General features: G+C 44.0%; 1 protein-coding gene across 9 annotated transcripts in view; it reads right to left on the reverse strand.

Annotated features, from left to right (window-relative positions):
* The window catches only part of zmynd11 (zinc finger, MYND-type containing 11), a 223,277-nt gene that overhangs the window by 98,639 nt on the left and 98,976 nt on the right, over window positions 1–25,662 (reverse strand). For 8 of the 9 annotated variants that reach the window (XM_070881598.1, XM_070881597.1, XM_070881603.1 and 5 more), the window contains 2 exons: window positions 13,019–13,178; window positions 10,406–10,567 (listed from right to left, as the gene is read on the reverse strand). In XM_070881598.1, coding sequence (XP_070737699.1) covers window positions 10,406–10,567; window positions 13,019–13,178 — 322 coding nt within the window. Of the gene's footprint in view, window positions 1–10,405; window positions 10,568–12,682; window positions 12,734–13,018; window positions 13,179–25,662 lie in introns of those variants that run through there. The other variant, XM_070881604.1, reaches the window with a different exon arrangement.

Below are 25,662 nucleotides of genomic sequence, written 5' to 3' on the forward strand. Positions count from 1 at the left end.
CTGTGAACGCATCCCTTTTTTGTGTGGAAATGGGTCATCCTCGATACGAGGGACCGCCTAAGAAGTAGAGGGGAGGGGTTGAGAGAGGCGGTGATGAGGTAGAGCTGGGTGTCGTCAGCATACACGTGAAACCGGACGTGTTTTCGAATGATGTTGCAGTTTCCATCTTCTTTGCTCAATTGACTAATTTGTTATCTACAGTGCAACCCCTACAAAACCCAAAACAGCAATAGTTTTTACACCTCATCTCATAGTACTGAACTTGCATCGCTTGGTTTTATCATTTAAAAAAAATCAAAATCAAAAAGGGAATGAGAATGAAAATCAAAATGCTGTGAAAACAGCTACTGATGGTCACAATAAAGTTTACCATTGGCAAAAAAACACAGGCACCCAGCAAACCCATTCACAGACTGAGATTAACAAAATAAAATTAGTGGAAAGCAAGCATTTCTTCCCAGCTCCACAAAGAAAGATCACAGATAATCCTATGCTGCATTTATATTGCAATCCTGCCCGCAGTGGCTGCCAGCCTTTGTGCAACAGTAGAGTTATATAAATCAGGCAGTCTCACATCTGAAGGTAGTGGTAACCACTACAGAGTAACATAAACAATTGGCCAATAAAATTATCCATCAGTTTTTTTTATCCAAATGTGGGTTATGCACTTAAACCCCTGTACAGGCTAGCAGTGTGGTTTTCTGTGACCTGTGCTGGACCTTTTCTGACAATCTGGGAATAGTTTGTGGTCAGACTAAAATGGATGCTCCTCTTTAACAACCAATCTGGTTAAGGCAGTGAGTAGTCAAGCTACATAGACCAGTAACATCTCAAGTTCCATCCCTGATCTCAGAGGTACTATAATAGGGCCCAATTTTCCCCAACCCCTTTTTTCGGCACACTTACCTTAAATGTGCAGACTTTGCGCGCTGGAAACGATGCCGAAAAAAAGGGGCCCCATCCTGCCCACTCTGCTGAGTCTCCGGTGACCCAGTGTGGAGTAGATAGTGAAGTGGGGGGACGGAGCAACAGGCTAGCACAGAAAGCACTGCCGGCAGCTACGCGCATGCTCCTCGCCCTCCCAGTGTGTCCTGCGGGCTGCGAGCAGGACCCGATGCTCGCAGCCCCTATCCCCGGCCGAAGGGACGTCCTGATCTTCGCCGCACCCTATCCCCGGCCAAGTGGCTTCCTGCACTGGCCGGCCGGCCCACTGAGTTCCTGGAACGAGGTAGGACTTCAGTTTTATTTTTTATTTATTGATGGTTGTGCTTGAGAGTTTTGATTGGGGCAGGGGGGAGGGCGACTTTAAAAAAAAAATTGATTCTGGCATAAAGGTAGGACTTCTAATTTTTGTTTTTGATGGATTGCTTATTACAAAGCACTAAACAAACCACAAAAAGTAAGTCTTGGTGCAGGTCCTCAGCTTCCTTGTATTTTTTAATTTGTTATTGAATGCTTATTTTTGTGCTTTGTTTAGTGCTTTGTAAGTCTTGGTGCTTTAAATGTACTAACCTGCGCCGAATTCAGAACTGCCCGCAATGTTTTTCAGAGCTGGCTACATACGCTGACCTAAGTCGATTGGAGTAAGTTTTAGCTGGCCAAAGTGGCATAAATGGCCAAAACTGGTGTAAGTGTCTGGGAACGCCCTTTGAAAAAAAAAACTGAACTAAAAAAAAAATTGTACCTAACTGACTTACTCTGGAGCTAATTTTTGGGGAAAAATGGCATTTTTTAAAACTTACACCAGAAAAAACTTACTCCAAAAAAATGGATGCAAGTTATGGCCAAAATTGGGCCCATAGTTTCAGCACCCCGACTCAGAGGACTGACCCTTCCTGGAAATGTGCATGTCGGATGAACTCAGGACCAGCTTGGCTGACAACACTCTCTCAATATCACCACATGGCCACTTGGGTGAAAGTCTAGAGGGTAACCAATGCAAAGAATCAATGCCTTCAGGGAAATGGAGGGGGGAGGGGGGCAGGGGGCATGTAACTAAGAAGCATGAAAAGAAAGAGAAAATGATCACTTGGGGGGAATGCAACCAATAAGTGTAGAATTGTACCGCAGTTAAGTAGCAAGTGTCTTCAGGAGTGGTGGGGGACAGGAGAACATCGGCTCAAAAAGTCACTTGGGAGTGGCCCTCGGAGTCATCAACATCGACACCATGTTCCCTCAAGACTCATGTCTTTAGGTAAAACAAGGTGCACCGTTTGCAATGATTCCAGTGTTCAGTTCCATTCAAAATTTCTGATGGTGAAGCAGCCCATGCCAGCCTACAGCAGCCATTAGACACCATTTAGGATTGGTCTGACAATCTGCATAACAATAGTGCCAGACAATGGCCCTCTCAAAGAGAAAGCCAGCCATCTACTTGACCTTCAATGGTACCATAATTGCAGAGATTGTATCTAAGGACTGGAGAGTGAATCAGTGAACTGTAGAAGTCCTTCACCATTAACATCTTTGCGGTCACCACTGACCGGAAATTTAATTTGACCAGGCTTCTTCTCAACATAGTGGCTGGAAAAACAGGGTCAAGACTGGTTACTCTGCAATAAGTGGCTCATCTCCTGACTCCTCAAAGACTATCCCCCATTTACAAGACTCAAGTCCAGAGTGTGATGGAATAATTACTTGCCTGGATGGGTACAGCCACAACACAAGAAACTTGAAACTGCTCAGGTGAGAGCAGTTTGCTTGATCTGCACCTCTGCCATTGTATTCAACATTCAACCCTTACACATGGCTATCTATAGGATACACTGAAGCAATTTGCCAAGCTTACTTAATAACATTTCCACCCTGTGACCTCTACAACGAGAGGCGCAGAGCAGCAACATCGTGGAAGCACCATCACCTCTGGGTTTCGCCTCCACGTCACACGCAATCTTGACTTTGATAGACACGGTATCATCATCATCACTGGGTCAATATTCTGGAATTCACTACTTAAAGCCATCTTGGAAGCACCATCATCACAATTGAAAAAGACGGGCCGCCACATTCTCAGGATAATTAGGATGGACAATAAATGCAGCTTTGCCAGTGTCACCCACATCTCATGAATAAATAAAACTTATATCACTCACGCATCAATATAGTTACCCCCACAAAGAATTCTAATAGATTACCGAGGCATGTCCTCTTACTTCAATGCTATGCCAACTTCTCCAAACAGTTTCTATGGTATTTAGGGGAATACGGATAGTGGTTCATGAAATGTTCTTCAACATTTGCCCTCTGCTGCTGACTTCTACAATTCAATGATTCACTCTCCAGTCCTCAGATACAGGCTCTGCAATTATGCAATCCTTGAAAGTCACAAAAAGGGCATAACAATATTGCAGCATCAGCTCAACCCGACTCCAAGCATGCACCCTGTTCCACCCCCCTCTCATTTCATCACCTCCCAAGGCCCAGCCTGAGTTTCTCCCAGAAATAACCTGACTTCTTTCCTCAGTCTCTACACCAAGTCATTCCCAGTCATTACAATTTTCATTGCAAGCTCCACTTGTCCTCTTTCCTCCAAATTCACCACCATCCCGTCCTCCCTAAATCTCTCTTCATATAAACTCTTCCATCCATATTAATGGCCATTCCTTCAACCTCACCAACTGCAAATAATATCCCTTGTATTTCTCACCACTCGCATCCACCCCTGAAAAAATCCTTCAGTCCTCAAGTTTCTAACAACGGCACTCAGACTCCCAGCTGCCCAGCCCATGGTCTTCCATTTACCACAATAGCTCTGCAACTCCCTCAACTCCACCTTCAATGGATTACCTCTAGACGTGACTATTTCAACACACTCCGAGCTTGCCTCCCACATTCTACCCTAAGTAAACTAGAGATGATCCAAAACTCAGCTGCTCATGTCCTAACTCGCACCATGTCCCGCTCATCCATCATCTTCTTCTTAGGCAGTCCCTTGGAGTCGAGGATGACTAGCTTCCCCACTAATACTAGTCCTCAGGTGACTGATGAGACCAATGCGGGACCTACAGTCTCTGTCACGGTGGTTGAAGGGGCGGGTGGGGTGAGGTGCTTGGGTGTCATGCGCTCCTTCCGCTATTTGCGCTTGGCTTCCGCATGCTCTCTGCGAAGAGACTCGAGATGTTCGACGCCTTCCCGGATGCTTCTCCTCCACTTTGTGCAGCCATGGGCCAGGGATTCCCAGGTGTCGGTGGGGATGTTGCACTTCAAGGAAGCTTTGAAGGTGTTCTTGAAGCATTTCCTCTGCCCACCTGGGGCTCGCTTGCCGTGTCGGAGCTCTGAGTAGAGCGCTTGTTTCGGGAGTTTAGTATCGGGCATGCGAATGATGTGGCCCGCCCATCGAGTGTGGTCAATGCTTCGATGCTGGGGATGTTGGCCTGAGCGAGAACACAGACGTTGGTGCCCCTATCCTGCCAATGGTTTTGCAGGATTTTGTGGAGGCAGCGTTGGTGGTACTTCTCCAGTGTTTTGAGATGTCTACTGTACATAGTCCATGTCTCTGAAGCATATAGGAGGGTGGATATCATTACTGCTCTGTAAACTATGATCTTGGTGCCGGGTTTGAGATCCTGGTCTATAAACACTCTCTGCCTCAAACGACCGAAGGCTGCACTAGCACACTGAAGGCAGTGTTGGACTTTGTCATCGACGTCAGCCCTTGTTGACAGTAGGCTCCCGTGGTATGGAAAATGGTCCACATTGCCCAAGGCCTTGTCATGGATCTTGATAATCGGGGATCAGTACTGTGTGGCGTGGACAGATTGGTAGAAAACCTGTGTCTTACGGATGTTTAATGTAAGGCCATACTCTCGTACGCTTCGGTGAAGGTGTCGACGATGGCTTGGAGTTCAAACACAAGCACCATCTGCATATTGTAATTCAAAGACCGAGGATGACCTTGGATCTGGACTGGAGGCGATGGAGGTTGAACAATTTCCCGTTTGTTCTGTAGATTAGCTCCACTCCAGCGGGGAGCTTATTGAGGGTGAAATGGAGCATTGCAGCAAGGAAGATCGAGAAGAGCGTTGGTGCAATGACATAGGCTTGCTTGACCCCGGTCCACACGTGTATTGGGTCTGTGGTGGATCCGTTGGTCAGGATCACGGCTTGCATTTCATTGTGAAGCAGATGGAGGATGGTGACAAACTTTTGAGGGCAGCTGAATTTGAGGAGGATACTCCATAATCCCTCATGGTTGACAGTGTCGAAGGTCTTTGTGAGGTCAAAGGCGGCCACATACAGAGGTTGATGCTACTCCCTACATTTTTCTTGAGCGGTGAAGATCACGCGGAATCCGCAGTGTGACTGTAGGAGGAGCTATTCAGCCACTGGGAGAAGGCGATTGAGGAGGATTCTTGAGATGATTTCCCCTCTGGCAGACAGCAGGGAAACTCGTCTGTAATTACCACAATCGGATGTGTCACCTTTCTTGAAGATGGTCACGATTAAAGCTCACCCATCCCCTGTGCTCGCTGACCTACAATGGATTCCGGCTAGGCAACGCCTCGATTTCAAAATCTCATCCTTATTTTCAAATCTCTCCATGGCCTCGTCCATCCCTTTCTCTGTATCTCCTCCAGCCCCACAAACCACCGCGCCCCCCCCCACCCCGCCGTGAGATGTCTGTGCTCCTCTAATTCTGCCCTCTTGAGCATCCCCGATTGTAATCGCTCAACCATTGGAGGCCGTGCCTTCTGTTGCCTAGGCCCCAAAGCTCTGGAACTCCCTGCCTAAACCTCTCTGCCTCGCTACTTCTGTTTCCTCCTTCAAGACGCTCCTTAAAACATACCCCTTTCACCTGCGCTAATTTCTACTTCTGCGGCTCAGTGTCAAATTTTTATCTCCTAATACTCCTGTGAAGCGCCTTGGGATGTTTCACTATATTAAAGGCGTTATATAAATACAAGTTGTTGTTGCTATCCCCAGCAATATCTGCACCCATCTCAACCATTCCCCGGGTATGACCCCCCTATCTTCGAGTAAAAGGGATGCAAACTTGATTGTACAAGGTGCACAAGTGGCATCATCTGAGGCATCACTAGATGCAGCTTAACGATAATGAAGTTCTTCCGGGCCTCGCTGTATTCTGCCAAAACTACTTGGGACCATCCATAAATGAAAGGATAACCCCCAGGTTCCTTTTCTCTACTATAAACCACTACCTTAAACCACTCTGACTTTTCCCACTCTCACCTCTCTCAAATGCAAGGAGTGCATGGATTTCTTCATTACCAAGGAGAGACCACCCGTTTAGCTGGCTGATGTTTCCATCCCTTACCCTTGCCCACTAATCCAAGTATCCCTCAGTGTCTATCTATTGTAGCCTTCAACACCTATTTCTCTCTGATTTCCCGTCCATCTCCCACCACTTCCTCTCCAAGCTCATCTCATCCACCTGACCTGCTCCCACGATCTCATTCACACCAAACTCCTGACAAAATAACTTCCTCCCTGGCACCCACGTGGGCTGACATTGCAAATGGTTCCTTCTCCTCAGGCATCGACACCCTCCCTTTCAAAATTGTCATTACCATCCCACCACTCAAAAAAAAACTACCATTGACCCAGATATCTCCCATCCTCATTTCAGATCAGCTATGATCTTAGTAAAATGGTGGAGCAGACTCGAGGGGCCAAATGGCCTTTTCCTGCTCCTATTTCTTATGTTCTTATCCTCCAATCTCCGTTTCTTTCCAATACCCTTGACTATGCAGTCATCTCCTAGATCCATCTCACCTGTAACTAGCTGCTTAAACCTTCCCGTTCAGGTTTCCACCCTGCCCACAGCACTAAAACACTTGAAACCAACATCGCCATGATATTCTCTGTGACTGTGGTGCACTTATCTCTCTTCAATCACTTTGCAGCCTTAAATGAGGTTGACCAAACATACCCGCTCACACATTCCTGCTCCAACAATTCTCCTTCGCTATCCAACTCACTGGGATGGCCTCGTACTGGACCTACTCTTGCCCATCCTATGGTAGTCAAATGATCTCGACCAATGTCATTGCATTCCACACCAGTATCGTCACCTCAGGAGTACCCAAAGATCCATCCTTAGCCCCCTCCTCTACATGCGGCCTCCTGCAGACATTATCCACAGAAAAGGGGTCAGTTGCCACATATGCAGAGGACTGCTTGTGTGACATTTAGTCTTGAATGAGTCAGCATTTCCTCCAATTGGACATTAGGAAGACCAAAACCACTGTCTTCGACCCTGCCATGAACTCTCGCCACCAACTCCATCCTCCTCTCAGGGCAATGTCTCAGCGTCCTGCTCTACTCTCAGATGAACTTCCCGCCCCATATATCTTCTTCACAAAAATCATCTACTTCCATTGCCAAAAACATCACCCACCTCTGCCCCTTCCTCAGCTGAAACCCCCACCCATGCCTTGCTTATGTCTAGATTAGATTTATTCAAAACTCTCGTATCCAGCCCCCTCCATCCAGCATAAGCTTAAGCTCATACGAAACTCTGCTCTGTATCTTATCTTGTCACAAGTCCTGCTCGTTCATCACTCCTGTCCTCACTAATCTAGAACGGGTTTCCATCTGAACGTCAAAATTGAAAACCCTCATCTTAATGTTTCATTTTCTTCATGACCATCCTGCCCTCCTCCAGCCTAAAACACCAACACCAAACTCTCCATTCTTCCAATTGCAGTCTCTTGTGCACCCCTACCCCCCATGTTTCATCCCACCATTGATGACTATGCCTTCACCCACCCTGGCCCCGTGCTGTGGAATTCTCTACCAACACCCCTTTAACCTCTTTTGCTAGCCACAGCAGCAGAATTAACAACGCGGGGGTTGGAAGCGGCGACGTCCGGAGATCAGAAGTGGAGAGGAGAGGATGGATGAGGCACCGAGGAACAGAAAGGTTGGAGCCCAGAGGTGGACAAGACCAAGGGAAGACGCAGCACGGGAAAATAGCGAGGTTGTAAAGTCATTAGGCTATCATTGCGTACTATGAATTCCACGTAGAGAGGGGTCCTGTGGGAAGGAGGACAATAGGAGTATGTTTGAATTTGTGTGTATGTATTGGCACATGCGGCGGAGCCTGGTCTCTAGTCGTCTTGGATCCCCTTGCCACTGGACCAAGACCGTGCTCCGTCAAGCCCGTGTAGTGGCTGGTGTGCAACGGCCAGCCCACGTTAAAAGAATTCACGCACAGGCATCTTCCACCATTTAAAATGAGCTCATCAGTCACCTGAGTACTCACTTTTAGTGTGGAAGCAAGTCATCCTTGACCCCGAGGGACTGCCTGTGATGATGGCCTCTTTGAGGCCCTCTTTAAAATCCCCCGTCTCCTAATCTCCTTCTTTGCCTCAGTGTCCCTTTACCACCCCTTCACATCTCTGTGAAATGCTTTGGGATGTCTTTCTACATTGAAGGCTCTATACAAATGCAAGTTGTTGAAACTTTGAATATTACACGAACGGATCCACTCCTACTTCATAGGTCCGGTTGGCTTTGGATTACAGAACTCGGGAGCAAGAAATGTATTCGCTCTGCAGCCTGCCAAACAATAAACCATCACTAGATGGAGACTGGCTCTGTAGAATACAAACTGCCAAGTAAGGCTGAGCATTCTTTGGGATTTCTGTTTGCCTACAAGATTACAAACTTTTTTTTAAACATTGCATCCTGCCCAGTATTGGGAACAATAATCTTATTTTGGTACCACAAGAGGTCAGATTGCCAAGTATTTCACATGTATGAAATGCAGCAATAAAACTTCCTGTAAAGATAAAATGTTACACCTATTTTCCAAATGACAATATAAGCGCAAGAAATTTATATAACTGCGTCAATTCAACTCGTCTGCAATGTCCCCTGCCTCCCCCAATGGGCGACCCATTAAAATGTTTGCGCATGCACGGTATCTACAATGTAAAAGCCGGTGAGCAGCCTACGCAGGGCCTTGCAGATGACTGCACAGCCTAGCGGAAACATTTTTAAATCAACATTAAATCATCAATATACAGATTGAGCGTCCGAAATCCAGAATTCCAAAATTCGGAATGTTCTGGAATCCGGACACTGGGCCGATCCGCGGCGGGGTTGTCCGGAAACCAGAAAAGGTTTCGAAATCCAGACTCCCCCGCCCGACCTCCCCTCCCCCTTACCTCAGCCGCCCGACCTAATCCCTCCCCATCTACCTTGGCCACCCGACCCCTCTCTTTCTCCCACCCACCCCCAATCCCCACCTACTACGGCCCAGGCAGACATTCCGAAATCCGGAAATACCCAGAATCCGGAACGGCCTCAGTCCCAAGGTTTACGGACTTCACACCTGTAGCTCTATGTTCTCCCATCAAGTCAATCCTTTGTATTCTGTCCAGCTGTCTTGCTCAGCAAGCGTAGGGAAAATAATGGACATCTCTACTGATGGCATCAGTGCCACTCATGTCCTTCCACCAGCAAATGTACTTAAGCAGTTTGAAAATGGTAACTTTGAGAGTTAGTATCCCCTCCTTCCAACCCCAACCGAGGATATAGGATTCAAACTCATGCCTTCTCGGCGAGTCACTGCTCTCATTTTATAGCTACAAATGTAGAATTGTTAATGTATATACATAACAACTTTTATTTATATAGTGTCTTTAACGTAGTAAAACGTGCCAAGGTGCTTCACAGGAGAGTTATAAGACAAAACAGATAAATTTGACACCAAGCCACATAAGAAGAAATTACATCAGATGACTCAAAGCTTGGTTTAAGAGGTAGGTTTTAAGGAGCGTCTTAAAAGGAGGAAAGAGAGGTAGAGAGGCGGAGAGGTTTAGGGAGAGAGTTCCAGAGCTTAGGGCCCAGGCAGAGCCACCGATAGTTGAGCAGTTATAATCAAGGATGCTAAAGAGGGCAGAATTTGAGGAGCGCAGACATCTAGTGGGGTTGTGAGGCTGAGATTACAGAGATAGGGAGGAGCGAGGTGATGGAGGGATTTGTAAACAAGGATGAGAATTTTGAAATTGAGGCATTGTTTAACCGGGAGCCAATGTAGGTCAGAAAGCACAGGGGTGATGGGTGATCGTGACTTGGTGCAAGTTAGGACATGGGCTGCCAAGTTTTGGATGACCTCAAGTTTACGTAGTGTAGAATATGGGAGGCCAGCCAGGTGTGTATTGGGGTAGTCAAGTCTAGAGGTAACAAAAGCATGGATGAAGGTTTCAGCAGCAGAAGAGCTGAAGCAGGGGCGGAAGTGGGCAATGTTATGGAGGTGGAAATAGGATATTGAACATCATAATTGAAACATAAAAAATTATAACTTGTATCTGCATAAATGTTACACGATGACCAGACGAGGATTGAAAAAAAAACACGCTTAAAAGTGTACGGTTTGTGAATATTTTACATTTACATTTTAAATGTCTGCAATTTAGTTAAGAACAATTGTACTCACCCTGCATACTTGGCACTGCCAATGTGAGCTACTGTCGTGTGGCCTGAATTCATCAGAAAGACATTTTGGGTGATACACGCGGAAGCAGGAATCACAAGTTAGGACCTCTCCTGCCATATGACACTCCATGCAATACCAGTCGTGGCTTTCTGCATTCCAATCCTACAATGGAAAGAAACATAAAATGTAATTTACAGTAACCAAGCTAAAGCCCAACCCATTACAATTAAAAAAATGTTTTAATAATGAAGATGGGCACATATGGGAAATAGGGTGGAAGCCAGTGGTAAGGTAGTCAGAGGCAGCATTAAAATGATAAACATTATAACACTAGTTTCAGGATGCCACTTTAAAGATAGCTTGCTATATGCAATAGCCTCCACAAACTACTGAAAAGATAGATTTGACTTTGTCACTATGGAAGTATACAGATGCTGCAATAACAAACGGTTACCAAAATTAAGCTAGCACTGAACGATAATACAATTCCTTAGCTTGCACTGACGTTCATCACTTGTTCAAACATGCTTCCATTTTGCCTAGGCTTTTATTGTATACAACATTGCTGGGTAATCTGGTCGTAAAATCCAACTCAAACAGTTCTGATTTCTACCACTAAGTGGCAATAAGTGGTACTGTAAAAGCAGCAAAACCTGGTTAGTGGATAGTTGAAACCATTATTCTCAAGACAAATTGTTAAAATGTAGCTTTAAAGACTAGAAGGGTCAATTATATCACCGGTACCCAAGAACAAGTAGCATTCGGCCGGCACACCCCAGCCGTTTTCGGTCTGTTGGCCAAGCTCTGTACATGTACGCTGCCGCACGTGCAAAACTTGCACACTGGCTTCCAAATGCCACTTATTTTAGGAGTCAACTGTAGGACGATCAGCTCGCTCATCATTCAAAATGGGCATTTACAAAGTTCCCGAAAAGATTCAATGCAGGCAAGAGGAACTTTGAAAACCCAAGCTGCAGTTATATTGCATCAAGTGGAAAATCCAAACAATGTGCAACTAATTCCCGGAGGTGGGTTCATATCTCTTGTTTTTAATACCGTTGTCAGATCAGCTTTAGGAAACTGCTTTGTATTGAAGCAAAAGCACTGGTCTTCAAGATGAATAACCTCAACATTCAAACAACTTCTGCAACTTTTAACAAGGCGAGGAGGAAACCAAAGAAAATGACCCACTCAAAAAAAAAAAGTTGAATAATTTAATAATATTCTTTCATGCAATTTTATTTCCAGAAGGTTGGAAACAGTTATACATTACCAGGCCAGGACCAGTAAAAATGTATACTATTTAGTCTGTCACCCTGTAGTGCAATGCAATTTGCACTGAAGTGGTCTGATTAGCTTTAGCTGTTTTGGGGGCACAACTTTCCCAATATGAGTTTCTAAAGATATGCTGCCAGCATGAAGATAAAATTTAACTATGAAACTATTTGACTATTTGCCAAGAGGCATTTTCTTGGTCAGTGCTGGGAACAATGACCGGAACTTCTACCCATGCTGCAAGTAGTTTAACAACATTATAAATTTGGAATGCTGTCATACAAATTAAAGGCTCGAGGTCATTATCCTGATATACTGGCTCCATCCAATTAAATATTTATTTTTAAAGCAATCATGTAAAAGAATGACAATTGTATCTGGTGTTGTCTCCAATAATTAAACAATTGGTATTGCCATCAAGTCCAGACTGTGCCATGGCCTGCTACCTCCCTAAAGCTCTGCAGGCAGCTCACTTCAAGTCTCAAACTGCTTGGCAGTGATTATCCATTAAGTGGAAAATTAGGTTACTACCAATGGCCACAACCAATGGCCTATTAAGACAAACATTATATCACAGATTCTTAGTCCTTTTCCATATTACATTGTTTTAAAGCTGAAAGAAATTATCAGCAAAAAGCCAACAAAATGGACTTGGAAAGCGCTGGTAAATGTCATGCAATTTTCAACCCTATCAGTGTCAAACAACTTCTTATTTGGAGCGAACAGTAACTGGGGTTAAACAATATTTAAAGCTGCAGTATACTACAAGAAAGATTTTGGCAAAAAAAGGTGTCTTTTCTTTTAAATACACCAAGGAAGCATTTATTAAAAAGGTAAAACTATTTTCACGTTTTGTTAAATAATAAAAATTGGATTTAGGCCAAATGTTCCTAAATGGTCAATTATTACATGATGTGCATTTTAGAAGTTGTCTTGAACACTGAAAACCGTGAGTTTCCAAGGATGTGCCTACAGCACTAGTGACCAATCTTGCAGGCTTACTTGGGTTGTAAAATCACAAACGACTGCACAGGATGATGCACTTCAGATGACCTAAAGAGAGTAGGCACAGTCTAAGTAAACATTCAGAACTATTTCTTTGTGTTACTGTACTTGTCGATTTTATACCAGATCATGGTTCATAAATCACGCTCTTCTAGAAGAGGATTCTTAACCACACAGTTATACTGTAATATAATGCAGCTTTACTGTTCTATACACAATGATTTTACATCCTTGCAAGCAAGTGTGCTTTTTCTTGATAAATAATCATTTTCAGATTCTAATAGCCACTAAACTGAATACATGTGGCCAGTCCTAAATAATCACAATGCTTACAATCTCATCCCCCGGTAGCCAATATCCTTCCTGCTCGATGCCTGCCTTTGAACCCTTACAGCCCACAGTCAGTGTTTCAACAATCAGGCCGTCTTTTACCGCAAGGCCCAGCTGCCGATTGGCGTCCTTTGGATGCATACTGTGAAGGCGAGACATGAACCTAAGGGAAAAACCACAGAGACCATTGCAATCAATCATCACTGCTAAATCAAAGAGTAGCGTCTAATAAAAATATAACTAACGTAGGATTATAATCGCTAATGGAAATTCATCTGTTACTTGATATTCTATGGATTAAACTCACCATTGCCTAGCCAGTAATAAGAGCAAACAAAGTAACAAATGCACACATTAGCAAACTGCACAGCAAAATAGGACTAATTGCCAGACCTTTAATTGTAACTTAAGTGCTTTGCAAATGCCAAAGAAAGAAAATTAAACAAACAGGATACAAGTAATTAATTACCAACATTTACCACGATGGTTGTAATAAGCAGTTTTATTTATAATATTGCTAAAACAGGAATTATTCAAGAGTTTATTAGTTGCTTGCACTTAGAATCAGTTTCTCAGTCAATATTGGGATTATAATAGTATTGGGTTCAATATAACCTAGAAAGTGAAAACCAACTGTATATAACAGAAACCGGCATGCACTGTATTTAACCGTAGCACCCAGTTTAAAAATACTTAAAACACTGGTATTGCACAGATATACAAAGTAAACATGGTTCAACTTGGTACACCAAGCACAACACATCAACATAAATAAATGTTATGTCACAATGTACATACCGTGACACCTTTTTTTAACTAAATCTTATTTCACTAACATTTTACTGAATGCCGTCAGCCGTAGCTTGGTGGCAGCACTCTCGCTCGAGTCAGAAGGTCATGGGCTCAAGGCCCTCTCCAGAGATTTGAGCACATAATCTAGGCTGACACTTGCGTACAGTACTGAGGGAGTGCTGCACTGTCAGAAGTGCAGTCATACAGATGAGACGTTAAACTAAGAGTCTGTCTTCTCAGATGTCCTGGCCAATATTTATCCCTCAGCTATCACTAAAATGTACCTAGTCATTTATCTCACTGTTTTTTGTGGGAAATTGGCCACCACGTTTCCTACATTACAACAGTGACTACATGTCAAAAATACTTCATTGGCTACAAAGTGCTTTGAGACGTCTCGAGGTCATGAAAGGCACTATATAAATGCAAGTTCTTTTTTTACTAGTACAAGGACAGAAAGTACGTTGTGAACTCTGCCGTTAATGGAGAAGCAGAGATTACCTGAAGGGAAATGCATTTCAGAAGATAGGGGAAAGTCAATAGGGTAAATATAAATGGGGCTCGTCAGACCAGTGCTTGTTTAAACAGTACTTCTTCCTTCCACTGCCATATTTATTGGACTGTTAGGAGACTTTGTAGGGAAAATGATGGGGGGAGAAAAATGCCCTTTGAAGAATTGTTTGGAACTGGAAATGTAACCTGGCAGAGCTGACGGGACAAAAATCTGAGAACAAAATAAGTTTGCTGAAAAAACAGATGGAAGCTAGGGAGCACAAAGCTAAGAGTAGCAGAGTTCAGCCTTGGGAAAGCATTAGTCTCATCTCGAGGAGCTACCTCAAAACAGACACAGCCAGGTTTCTGGTTAGGGAAGAAATCAGGGTCTGAGGGGTCGGGGGAGGGGGAGGGGAGAAATATAGAGGAGGTGAAAGATGTAGAAGAGGTGAAAGACATTAGGATTCAAAAAAATGCAATGGGCTAGGAAGGCAATTCTAAGCATGTGTGGAAAGATGATTTAGGGGGAAAGAAGAACTTATAAAACATCAAGCAAAATGAATGGATAGTCAAACAATTTGAATGGGAGTCTTTGATGTGGCTCCCACTCCGGGATCGCATTTGGCCGGTCCAACACAGAGCGCTGCCCATCTGATGGGATGCGGTGGGAGTGATGAATCTGCTGAAATTCCCAACTCGGGTCACATCACAGCACATAATGGTGTAGTGATAATGATGGAAACTGCCCAAACACCTGGAGTCACCCATCCATCCTCACATCTGGAGTGCAGATACAGGAGAGAATTAGGGGCTCAAAATGTGGTTAATAGTTGCAGCCACTGCCACTGTAAATGAGGTGGGTTTTGCCTGAGTTTTATAGCAACACACATTGTTTTTCCAGAATATAGGAGATTGGAACAGTCAGTTATTCTACCCTACATCTCCTCCATGCTCCCCGCCCCCAACCACACACTGAACTTTTCCCAACTGACATTTCTGATCTATTAGTCCCCAAAGGCAATTTGACAGAATGCAGCCACGTCAAACCAGGAATAGATACATAAAACCAATAGAATGTGAATTCACCAATACTGTGCCCAGCAAGAAAAATCTCGACTGGGTACACACGCACACTGGGAACGTTTGTACAATGTCTGATGATATTTGTACAAATATGGAAGGGGGAGGAGGAGAGAAATCAGATTCAGGGAGACATACAATGTCATGAGACAGATTATTTTAAGCATGTATTTATGCACCTATTCTCAAAAGACAAAAGACAGCATCAAGAGATTTAAGAGTTCTTGTACTATTATTCTGCAACATGCCGTGAAACAAATAAAAAAATCACTCAATGATGAATCAGATTTGCCTAATGTATATTCACTTTAAAATCAAACAGTATAATCATTGCAATTTATCAATTTTTTGGGGATACAAGTCTATTGCAAAGAAAACACAGATTGGAGCTCATTTCAAGGTAGCAAGACTTCATTGGGTTCAATCAATAATAAATTAACAAACCTCACCTATATTTTCAAAAATTACGAGAAACTTAAAAGTACAGGTATTACTATCGAGCACATCCCAACCAACACAAAGGACATTTTCCTAAAAAATTTAAAAACAATTTTATGCAGGTTGGTACAGTGGCTGTGCATACACATGTAAAGCATGTAGGCTCAGACTCGATTTCCCAGTCTGCGTCAATAATTTCTGATCGTTATATTGCCACAGGGGAGGGGGGCTTTGGGGACGGTAGAGTATAGGTTAGGTGTTCTACTGGGCCAGTCAACTGGAATTATAGAAGGCCATTTGGTTCATCCCACCTGTGCCAGCTCTTGGAAAGAGTTATCAAATTAGTCCCACTCCACTGCCCTTTACGATAGCCTGGCACATTTTTACCCTTCAAGTTTTTAACCAATTCCCTGTTGAAAGTCATTATTGAATCAGCTTCTACCAACCTTTCAGACAGTACATTCCAGATTGTAACAACTCGCTGTGCAAAATAAATTCTCATCTCATCACTGATGCTTTTGCCAATTACCCGTGTCCTCTGGTTGCCGACCCGTATGCCACTGGAAACAGTTTCTCCTTATTTACTGTCAAAGTCTTTCACGATTCTGAACATCTCCCCTTAACCTTCTCTGCTCTAAAGAGAGCAACACCAGCTTCTCTAGTGTCTCCAAGTAACTGAAATCCCTCGTCCCGTGTACCATTCTAGTAAATCTCCTCTGCACTCTAAGGCCTTAACGTCCATTCTAAAAAGTGCAGTACTGAAAATTGGACACAATACTCCAGCTGGGACCTAACCAGTGATTTATAAAGGTTCAGCAAAACTTCCTTGCTTTTGTACTCTTATGGCTCTGTTTATAAAAGCAAGGATCCTTTACGCTTTAAAAAAAAAAGCCTTATCTACTTCAAAGATTTGTGCATGCTCACCCCCAGGTCTCTGTTCCTACATCCCCTTTAAAATTGCACCATTAAGTTTATATTGTCTCTCCCATTTTTCCTACCAAACTATATCACTTCTTACTTCTCTGCATTAAATTGCATCTGCTATGTGTCCACCCATTTCACCACTCTGTCTATGTCCTCCTGAAGTCGGTTACCATCCTCTTCACTGCTAACTACATTTCTGTGTTGTGTCTCATCAGCAAACTTTGAAATTATGGGCTGCATAGCCAAGTCCAGGTCATTTACATATATTAAAAGAGTAGTGGTCCTAAAAGCAGGGAAGTCCTGCTACAACTGTACAGGGCATTGGTGAGACCACATCTAGAGTATTGTGTACAGTTTTGGTCTCCGTATTTAAGAAAGGGTATACTTGCACTGGAGGCAGTTCAGAGAAGGTTCACCAGGTTGATTCCTGAGATGAAGGGGTTGACTTATGAATACTTATTGAAGTTGAGAAGAATGAGGTGTGATCTTATTGAAACATATGATACTGAGGGGACTCGACAAGGTAGACGCAGAGAGGATGTTTCCAGTCGTGGGGGAATTTAGAACTAGGGGGCATAGTTTAATAAGGGGTCGCCCATTTAGAACTGAGATGAGGAGGAATTTCTTCACGGAGGGTTGTAAATCTGTGGAATTCTCTGCCCCAGAGAGCTGTGGCGGCTGGGCCATTGATTATTTTTAAGGTGTAGATAGATTTTTGAATGATAAGGGAGTTAAGGGTTATGGGAAGCAGGCAGGGAAGTGGAGCTGAGGCCAAGATCAGATTGGCCATGATCTTATTAAATGGCCTACTCCTGCTCCCATTTGTTATGTTCTTATACTGACCTCTGGGGCACAACGCAGTATACTTCCCTCTAGTCTAAAAAAACAACCGTTCATCACTACTCTCGGTTTTGTCTCTTTGCCAATTTTATATCCAAGCTGCCACTGCCCCTTTAATTCCACGGGCTTTAATTTTGCTAACAAATGTATTATATGGTACTTTATCAACCGCCTTTTGAACGTCAACCTCACTACAGTCATCAACCCTTGCCGTTATGTCATCAAGAAACTCAACTCAATCAAGCATGGACAGAGGATACAGTTGCACAGTGACTTTAAGAAGGGGAAAGTCATGTTTGACAAATTTGCTGGAATTCTTTGAGGATGAAATGAACAGGGTGGACAAAGGGGAAACAGTGGATGTGGTGTATTTGGACTTCCAGAAGGCATTTGACAAGGTGTCACTAAAAAGGTTACTGCACAAGATAAAAGTTCACGGGGTTGCAGGTAATATATTAGCATGGATAGAGGAGTGGCTAACTAACAGAAAACAGAGTCGGGATAAATGGTTCTTTCTCAGGTTGACAATCAATAACTAGTGGGATGCCACAGGGATCAGTGCTGGGACCCCAACTATTTACAATCTATATTAATGACTTGGATGAAGGGACCGAGTGCAACGCAGCCAAGCTTGCTGACGATACAAAGTTGGGAGGAAATGCAGCGTGAGGAGGACACAAAAAACCTGCAAAAGGACATAAACAGGCTAAGTGAATGGGCAAAAATTTGGCAGATGGAATATAATGTTGGAAAGTATGATGTTATGCACTTTTGCAACAAAAAAAAAATCGAAGAGCAAGTTATTATTTAAATGGCGAAAAATTGCAAAGTGCTGTAGTACAGCGGGACCTGGGGGTCGTGGTGCATGTAACACAAGGTTGGTATGCAGGTACAGCAAGTGATCAGGAAGGCCAATGGAACCTTGGCTTTTATTGCAAAGGGGATAGAAACATAGAAAATAGGTGCAGGAGTAGGCCATTCGGCCCTTCGAGCCTGCAACACCATTCAATATAATCATGGCTGATCATGCAACTTTAGTACCTCATTCCTGCTTCCTCTCCATACCTTTAGCCATAAGGGCCACATCTAACTCCCTTTTGCATATATCTAACGAACTGGCATCAACAACTTTCTGTGTAGAGAATTCCACAGGTTCACAATTCTCTGAGTAACGAAGTTTCTCCTCATCTCGGTCCTAAATGGCTTACCACTTATCCTTAGACTGTGACCCCTGGTTCTGGACTTCCCCAACATCGGGAACATTCTTCCTGCATCAAACCTGTCCAATCCTGTCAGAATTTTATATGTTTCTATGAGATCCCCTCTCATTCTTCTAAATTCCAGTGAATATAAACCTAGTCGATCCAGTCTTTCTTCATATGTCAATCCTACCATCCCAAGAATCAGTCTGGTGAACCTTCGCTGCACTCCCTCAATAGCAAGAATATCCTTCCTCAGCTTAGGAGACCAAAACTGTGCACAATATTCAAGGTGTGGCCTCACCAAGGCCCTGTACAACTGCAGTAAGGCCTCCCTGCAAGTTTAAGTAAAACTGCAATATTAAAGAGAAAGGAGTCTTGTAGGTTTAAGCAGAGACAAACAAGCAAATTAGCTTAGTTAATTGGGCAGCTAGTAAAAACTGGTTCCCTAAATAGGCAAGTGAGTCAGCCAGGAACAGTATAAAAAGAGGGGGCTTGGTGCAGTCTTGCTCAGAGTGCAGCGGCAGGTCAGAGTGCAAAGTTAAGAGTTTGGTAAGTGGGAGAGTTCGGGCAAGTGGGAGCGACAGGTGTTGCTTTGTCTTGTTTTCCCCAACAGTGCTGACTCCCTGACCTGGGAGGAAAAGAAAACTAAGTGTGACGTCACAGCAAGAGGTTCGGGGACATCGGAGCGGCCAAAAAAGTAGAAAGAAATCGAAAACTGACGTCACAGCCAAGGGGGTAAGTGATTGGTGAGTAGTTTTTTCTTTTTCTTTTCTTTATTAGTAAGTAACCTTTAGCATTATTGTTGCCAAATTAAGTTAATCTAGGGGATAAGTCATGACAGGAGAGCTCAGACACATGTTATGCTTCTCCTGTACTATGTGGGAAGTCAGGGACGCTTCTAGTGCCCCCGACGACTACATATGCGGGAAGCGTATCTGGCTGCAGCTCCTGACAGACCGCATTACAGCACTGGAGCTGTGGGTGGATTCACTCTGGAGCATCCACGATGCTGAGAATGATGTGAATAGCACGTTTAGTGAATTGGTCTTACAACAGGTAACGGTTACACAGCTAGATAGAGAATGGGTGATCAACAGGAAGAGCAGTGGAAGGAAGGTAGTGCAGGGGTCCCCTGCGGGCATCCCCCTGCAAAACAGATACGCCGCTTTGGATACTGTTGAGATGGATGACTCATCAGGGGAGGGCAGCAGCAGCCAAGTCCATGGCACCGTGGTTGGCTCTGCTGCATAGGAGGGCAGGAAAAAGTGTGGGAGAGCTATAGTGGTAGGGGATTCTATTGTAAGGGGAATAGATAGACGTTTCTGCGGCCGCAATCGAGACTCCAGGATGGTATGTTGCCTCCCTGGTGCAAGGGTCAAGGATATCTCGGAGCAGGTGCAGGACATTTTAGAGGGGAAGGGTGAACAGCCAGTTGTCGTGGTGCATATAAGTACCAACGATATAGGTAAAAAACGGGATGAAATCCTACAAGTTGAATTTAGGGAGCTAGGAGTTAAATTATAAAAGCAGGACCTCAAAGGTAGTCATCTCAGGATTGCTACCAGTGCCATGTGCTCGTCAGAGTAGGAATCGCAGGATAGTTCAGATGAATACGTGGCTTGAGCAGTGGTGCAGAAGGGAGGGATTCAAATTCTTGGGACATTGGAACCGGTTCTGGGGGAGGTGGGACCAGTACAAACCGGATGGTCTGCACCTGGGCAGGTCCAGAACCAATGTCCATGGGGGAGTGTTTGCTCGTGCTGTTGGGGAGGGGTTAAACTAATATGGCAGGGGGATGGGAACCTATGCAGGGAGACAAAGGGAAGTAGAATGGGGGCAGAAGCAAAAGATAGAAAGAAGAAAAGTAAAAGTGGAGGGCAGAGAAACCCCAAGGCAAAGAGCAAAAAGGGCCACATTACACCAAAATCCTAAAGAGGTAAAGGGTGTTAAAAAGACAAGCCTGAAGGCTCTGTGCCTCAATGTGAGGAGTATTCAGAATAAAGTGGACGAATTAACTGCGCAGATAGCAGTTAATGGATATGATGTAATTGGCATCATGGAGACATGGCTCCAGGGTGACCAAGGCTGGGAACTCAACATCCAGGGATATTCAATATTTAGGAAGGATAAGACAGAAAGGAAAAGGAGGTGGGGTGGCGTTGCTGGTTAAAGAGGAAATTAATGCAATAGTAAGGAAGGACATTGGTTGGATGATGTGGAATCTGTATGGGTGGAGCTGCGGAATACCAAAGGGAGAAAATGCTAGTGGGAGTTGTGAACAGACCACCAAACAGTAGTAATGAGGATGGGGACAGCATCAAACAAGAAATTAGGGCTGCGTGCAATAAAGGTACAGCAGTTATCATAGGCGACTTTAATCGACATATTGACTGGGCTAACCAAACCGGCAGCAATGCGGTGGAGGAGGATTTCCTGGAGTGTATTAGGGATGGTTTTCTAGACAAATATGTCGAGGAACCAACTACAGGGCTGGCCATTCCAGACTGGATGATGTGTGATGAGAAAGGACTAATTAACAATCTTGTTGTGCAAGGCCCCTTGGGGAAGAGTGACCATAACATGGTAGAATTCTTTATTAAGATGGAGAGTGACACAGTTAATTCAGAGACAAGGGTCCTGAACTTGGGGAAAGGTAACTTCAATGGTATGGAGACGTGACTTGGCGAGTGATAATTAAAGAGTTGATGGTGGAGAGGCAATGGTAAACATTTAAAGATCACATGGATAAACTTCAACAATTGTACATCACTGTCTGGAGTAAAAATAAAATGGGGAAGATGGCTCAACCGTGGCTAACAAGGGAAATTAAGGATAGTGTTAAATCCAAGGAAGAGGCATATAAATTGGCCAGAAAAAGCAGAAAACCTGAGGACTGGGAGATTTTTTTTAATACAGCAGGAGGACAAAGGGTTTAATTAAGAGGGGGAAAATAGAGTATGAGAGAAGCTTGCTGGGAACATAAAAACTGACTGCAAAATCTTCTATAGATATGTGAAGAGAAAAAGATTAGTGAAAACAAACATAGGTCCCTTGCAGTCAGATTCAGGTGAATTTATAATGGGGAACAAAGAAATGCAGACCAGTTAAACAAATACTTTGGTTCTGTTTTCACGAAGGAAGATACATATAACCTTCCGGAAATACTAGGGGACCGAGGTTCTAGTGAGAAGGAGGAACTGAAGGATATCCTTATAAAACGGGAAAATGTGTTAGGGAAATTGATGGGATTGAAGGCCGATAAATCCCCGGGGCTTGATAGTCTGCATCCCAGAGTACTTAAGGAAGTGGCCATCGAAATAGTGGATGCATTGGTGATCATTTTCCAAGAGTCTGTCGACTGTGGATCAGTTACTATGGACTGGAGGGTAGCTAATGTAACACCACTTTTTTTAAAAAGGAGGGGGAGAGAAAACAAGTAATTATAGACCGGTTAAGCCTGACATCAGTAGTGGGGAAAATGTTGGAATCAATTATTAAAGATGAAATAGCAGCACTTTTGGAAAGCAGTGACAGGATCGGTCCAAGTCAGCATGGATTTCTGAAAGGGAAATCATGCTTGACAAATCTTCTGGAATTTTTTGAGGATGTAACTAGTAGAGTGGACAATGGAGAACCAGTGGATGTGGTGTATTTGGACTTTCAAAAGGCTTTTGACAAGGTCCCACACAAGAGACTGATGTGCAAAATCAAAGCACATGGTATTGGGGGTAATGTACTGACGTGGACAGAGAACTGGTTGGCAGACAGGAAGCAGAGAGTCGGGATAAACAGGTCCGTTTCAGAATGGCAGGCAGTGACTAGTGGAGTACAGCAGTGTTCAGTGCTGGGACCCCAGCTTTTTACAATATACATTAACGATTTAGATGAAGTAATTGAGTGTATTATCTCCAAGTTTGCAGACGACACTAAGCTGGGTGGCGCTGTGAGCTGTGAGGAGGATGCTAAGAGGCTGCAGGGTGACTTGGACAGGTTAGGTGACTGGGCAAATACATGGCAGGTGCAGTATAATGTGGATAAATGTGAGGTTACTCACTTTGGGGGTAAAAACACGAAGGCAGAATATTATCTGAATGGCGGCAGATTAGGAAAAGGGAAGGTGCAACGAGACTTGGGTGTCATGGTTCATCAGTCACTGAAAGTCTCTTTTCCCAGATGCTGCTAGACCTGCTATGCATTTGCAACATTGCCTATTTTTATTTCAGATTGTCACAATTTGCACACACTCATCTTTTCATCCATTTTGTACGAGATATTCGACCAGCTGGTATAATGAATTGAACGGATCAGACAGGAGCATTCTGCCGAAGTGCTCGAGGTGCTGTCTTTTGGATGAGATATTAAAGTAATATGGCTTCCCATTGAGGTGAACATTAAACAAAATCCAATGGCACTATTTGAAGAATGGAGGATTCTTCCAGTGTCGTGGCCAACATTTCTCCTTTGACCAACATTACTAAAAACAGGTGATCTGCTCATTCATTCATTTGTTGTTTGTGGGACCAGGGGTCCAAAATTCCACATTGCTGATTTTTGACGCGACCGGCCGGTATTTTCGTGAGCAAAAGCGCCAAAAAAAAAGTCCAAAGTTTCGCCGTAATTACCTTTCATTTTGGTGCAGCACAGAAAGACCGCTGGCCGAGGGTGGAGCTTAACTTCTGCGCTGAAAAAGTGAGGCCCCATTCTGCGCATGCCCAAGCATTTTAGGTTTCCACGGTAACGTGTAATTGTAGCGCTTTACTCTGTAGCTAACCCGTGCTGATTTTTCCTGTGCCGACCCGCTGACATTTCCAGCATTTTCGGTTTTTACTCCAGATGCCAGCATCCAGTATTGTGCTTTTGTATCCGTGCTGTACCTGCCCTGGGAGTGTTTCGATGCTGAAACTCCCCGTCCCAGCCAACGACTCGCAAATGCCCCCCCGCTGCTGCCCCTATCTCTGGCCAAATGCCCCCTCCCCCCCCCCCCCATCCCTGGCCGAATGGCCCCCCGCTGCCGCCCCTCTCCCCAGCTTGGCTTCCTCCTTCCCCCTCCCCCGGCTCCTTTCGAAGCCGTGCTCCTGTGTCCGGCCGAGGGACGATCCTGCCGGCCGGCACTCCAACCCTGTGTGCCTTGAGCGGTACACAGCGCCGTCCTTAAAAAATTGTTCTTGGTGAAACTCGCAAAAATGGCATTGTGACCCCGAGTGACGTCAAAAACGTTAACTAAAAAAAATCTGCCGTTAACTGTTAAAGACGATGTTATAACATAGACGAAACTTGCAAAATTAAGTTACCTCCAAAAACGTTAGCTTCAAAAAAATGGTGGCTAATTTTGAACCCCTTGTGTGCACAAACTGGCAGCCACATTTACATACATAACTACAGTAAAGGTAACTGCACTTCAATAATAATCCAATGGTTGTGAAGTGTTTTTGGATGCCATCATAGAAACATAGAAACATAGAAAATAGGTGCAGGAGTAGGCCATTCGGCCCTTCTAGCCTGCACCGCCATTCAATGAGTTCATGGCTGAACATTCAACTTCAGTACCCCATTCCTGCTTTCTCGCCATACCCCTTGATCCCCCTAGCAGTAAGGACCTCATCTAACTCCTTTTTGAATATATTTAGTGAATTGGCCTCAACAACTTTCTGTGGTAGAGAATTCCACAGGTTCACCACTCTCTGGGTGAAGAAGTTCCTCCGCATCTCGGTCCTAAATGGCTTACCCCTTATCCTTAGACTGTGACCCCTGGTTCTGGACTTCCCCAACATTGGGAACATTCTTCCTGCATCTAACCTGTCTAACCCCGTCAGAATTTTATATGTTTCTATGAGGTCCCCTCTCATTCTTCTGAACTCCAGTGAATATGTGATAAGCACAATGCAAGTGCAAGTTTTTTTGTAAATACAAAACTTCAGCCAATAAAACTGCTAGTGTCTGCTTTCAATATCAAAAATCTGATATAATATTGAAGGTATAAATCCAGGAATTTAGAGTTTACAAATGCTTGCCACGAGTTATGGTTTATATAAAGCAGAATTTACAGCAACATACAGCAAGCATATCTGGATGCACAGTATTCTGGATGGAAGCTATGGAACTTGGTAGGAAATGCCCCATCACAGTAACATGAAAGCATTGATTCAAGTCATGAAATAAGCAGTTTTACAACACAAGTGTATTGCTTTTTAGGATATAATACTATAGCAATCTTTCATTCAGACTTGATTTGCTTTCTAAAGTAGTTGAGGCCAATTCACTAAATATATTCAAAAGGGAGTTAGATGAAGTCCTTACTACTCGGGGGATCAAGGGTTATGGCGAGAAAGCAGGAAGGGGGTACTGAAGTTTCATGTTCAGCCATGAACTCATTGAATGGCGGTGCAGGCTAGAAGGGCTGAATGGCCTGCTCCTGCACCTATTTTCTATGTTTCTATGTTTCTAAACTATATTGCTGCTTCCGTGTGCAACAGTCCTAATAAGGAGACAACTCATTGGCACGAGACATTAGAGTTATTTACATCAAATTTCATCTGGGTGGTCCAGATTATCTTGCTGCCTTGTAAAAGCATACTATTACTCAGCAATTCTTGCAACATTGATCTTTTTTGCAAAGTGCCAACCTTTCATGATGCCACATTTTATACCCTGTATAATAGTCATAGTAAAATGAACCCTAAATAAGACAAATGATTACTGGTTGCAGCAAAGGACATCAAATACTAGTGCACAACCTAAGGAAAAAAACAAAATGCCAGAGAGAATAAGGCAATATCTGCCACATCCATAATTGTGTGTTCCCAGCAGGGGACCCATGCTTGAAGGGAGGCTCGAGCCGAAATAGGGATGCGATTCTCTGAACAGCACGGCACTACTTGT

This window comes from Pristiophorus japonicus, chromosome 5 (assembly GCF_044704955.1).
Source record: "Pristiophorus japonicus isolate sPriJap1 chromosome 5, sPriJap1.hap1, whole genome shotgun sequence".
Classification (NCBI taxonomy): Eukaryota; Metazoa; Chordata; class Chondrichthyes; family Pristiophoridae; genus Pristiophorus; species Pristiophorus japonicus.